Here is a 3,267-nt window from a genome sequence, read left to right as displayed (position 1 = left end):
AATAATAAACCAGGTAGGTAGTCTAGTGAGAAGAGGCTTAACACTAAAAAAAAACATCAGAATATAAGAAGGGTGGTACCATACCTTTAAGAATTGAAAATTCCCTTTTTTCGAAAATCGGAAAGAAACCTCCAAACACCATTTCACAATGAACGAAGAATTTTTAGATTCCATTACTCTAAGGAAGTGTGGTTAATACTGAGGGGAATAGTGCAATGCATGTGAGGGGAATTGACGTGAGACAGGTAAACTTTTGGTCAAGTATATAATGCCATTGACATGTTACACACAAGCAAACACAAACAAACAAACACACACACACACACAAACATATATATATATATATATATATATATATATATATATATATATATATATATATATATATATATAAGGCCAAGGGCCCTAACAGGGAAAAATAGCCCACTGAGGAAAGGAAATAAGGAAATAAATAAACGTAATTTAAAATAAAATATTTCAAAAACAGTAACATCAAAACACACACACACACACATATATATATATATATACTGTATATATATATATATATATATATATATATACTATATATATATATATATATATATATATATATATATATATATATATATATATATATATATATATATATATATAAGGCCAAGGGCTCTAACAGGGAAAAATAGCCCATTGAGAAAAGGAAATAAGGAAATAAACGTAATTTTAAATAAAATATTTCAAAAACAGTAACATCAAAACACACACACATATATATATATATATATATATATATATATATATATATATATATATATATAGAGAGAGAGAGAGAGAGAGAGAGAGAGAGAGAGAGAGAGAGAGAGAGAGAGGAGAGAGAGAGAGAGAGAGAGAGAGAGAGATATTGCACTGTGAGAAATAAAAAGAAAAATATTACACAAAACCCACATATTTCGGTTGACACATGACTTTCGTTGGATTAAATCTAATTTCAAGTGCCTTTAATCAAATGTAACGGTTGAAGCATTGACAAGAAATCCTGATGAAGCGTCAGCTTAAAAATTACTTATAATTGACATTTTAATCAGATTAGATTATTAGACCAATGCTACGATGTTATAACTGTCATTACGTCAGAAACCGGCATTTGAAATTCACTAATCAGCAACATTATGAACAATTCCTTACTATGTACTTATTTCCTTTCCTCACTGGACTATTTTCCCTAATGGAGCCCTTGGCATTATGGCATCCTGCTTTTTCCAACTAGGGTTGTAGCTTAGCTAGTAGTAGTAGTAGTAGTAGTAGTAGTAGTAGTAGTGTGAACATACATATTGGAATTACATGTTGATTTAATTTCAAAGCTATTACTAAGCTCAATAAACATTGTGTAACCCTAACCCTTATAATAAAAAAAAATTAAATACTATCGCAAATAAGAACTCTTAATTGCTAAATCAAATGAATAATATAATGTATGCTAGTATAACTACAACAAACACGAGGCGCTTTCATACATACATTCATTCAGGTTGACCTCCTTAAGGTTAAAGTGGAAATTTCCACTACGATTCCCGTCTGAATGGGAGCGCGTCACTTGTGCAATGAATGGACATTCACATTCTAGTTTATTAGTTACATTAAAGAGAAGGCATCTATATACAATAGGGTTTTATTACCTGAACCAATCAGCATCAATCATTAATCGAAGTACAGGCCTAAAATATTACTATAGTCACATGTAACCACTAATTCGGTGATTGGAAAAGGGTATGGCGAAAATGACATTTGTTTTTAGAAAATTTTTTTACTGGTCTTAACATGTTTTATTTCAATTGTTCGTTACTTCTCTGATAGTTCCTTTCCTTTCCTCACTGGGCTATTTTCCCTGATGGAACCCTTGGGCTTGTAGCATCCAGCCTTTCCAACTAGGGTTGTAGCTTAGCTAGTAATTGATTGACTTGAGTTTTCTGGCATAATAATAATAACAATAACGAGAGAATAAAATACTCACTGCTGAGCTTTCGGAACTGTTTCTTGATCTACTGGTTTTATAGACCTCCCAGTCATTTTTGAGGACGGGTGTCATAAAAGCGCACATCATGGGTGGTTATGGGCTGTCACTGGAATCCAGTTCAATAAAGTATTCGGTCTCGGTCCAATCCTAGATACTTCTACCTGTCCCTAGACTGCTAGGGTGTCATAAGACTCGAAGAATTCGTTATGACCCGTACAGATGCAGCAGCTACCACGAACAGGTGGTATAAAAATGAGATCTAGACACTTGGAAGGAGGACGGCCGACGACTGACGTCAAATAAAAGTAGAGTAGCTACAATAGTGATACACAATGGCAGCCGAGTTATCGGATATCCTGAAATTAAGAATCCTGCTTCCGAGAAGAGGCTCCTGTCTCGAATTTTCCGGCAGCAGCGATAATCGTTTTGATGTGTACTTGTACGAGGTGTGACGGACACTTACTCGACACGGGGCCCTGTCGTAGCCTTTTAACGTCCCCTTTCCTTCTCTCTTTCTTTCGCTACTTGAAATCGATGCCTGACACTGCCAGAACAATAATGCTTATCATGGCCTCAGCTTTCATCTAGCGACTATTACAATGTGCATGTAGCATCCAGGGATATGTATTTAATTATTGTTAATATCGCTTTTGTAATTAATCCAATAATCTTTTGAAAATCAGCAGGTGAGGAAGTTCTCCTCCCCATCGAAACCATGTAATACCGACCCTACCCCCACCCTGTCTCCGCGGCGTTGCCACATCACAATACACTATTTGGAGGGGGTCCAAGGTCTTGCCCGACCACAGAGACATCCCACGAGAGTTCGTAACAGGGGATGAAATACTATATACGTTGCTTGAAGTATGAACGATTGTCATGTTGACCGCGCAGTACAGTTTTACGTACAAAACGATTTCTATTGCAAACTCTCATGGCATTATTTATGAAAAAATTAATGTTTTGATTACATTTAATCAGGTGTGACGAACATCAAAGTCATTCTATTTACATTAAAAAAAAATAACGAGGAGATAGAAAGTGGAAATAAAAAAAAACAGTTTACACCGTAAATGAATTAATAGTAAAACAAGCAACATGATATCAGAGAGAGAGAGAGAGAGAAAGAGAGAATTGAAGCACTACAACCATTCAGATTGTCTATATACTTTTGTATAATTTTGTTTTTATACCACAATACCAAAACACACACACACACACACACACACACATATATATATATATATATATATATATATATATATATATATATA

At 34.4% G+C, this 3,267-nt stretch overlaps 1 protein-coding gene across 1 annotated transcript in view; it reads right to left on the bottom strand.

Moving 5' to 3' along the window:
- Positions 1–2,473, bottom strand: part of LOC137629697 (uncharacterized) — a 10,409-nt gene extending 7,936 nt beyond the window's left edge. Inside the window, 1 exon segment of the mRNA XM_068361256.1 lies at positions 1,991–2,473. Within this exon segment, the coding sequence (XP_068217357.1) occupies positions 1,991–2,080 (90 nt within the window). The 5' untranslated portion in view covers positions 2,081–2,473.
- Positions 2,474–3,267: the final 794 nt, after the last annotated feature.

Source organism: Palaemon carinicauda, chromosome 37 (assembly GCF_036898095.1).
Source record: "Palaemon carinicauda isolate YSFRI2023 chromosome 37, ASM3689809v2, whole genome shotgun sequence".
In the NCBI taxonomy this organism is placed as follows: Eukaryota; Metazoa; Arthropoda; class Malacostraca; order Decapoda; family Palaemonidae; genus Palaemon; species Palaemon carinicauda.
This window is presented reverse-complemented; position numbering and strand designations above follow the sequence as displayed.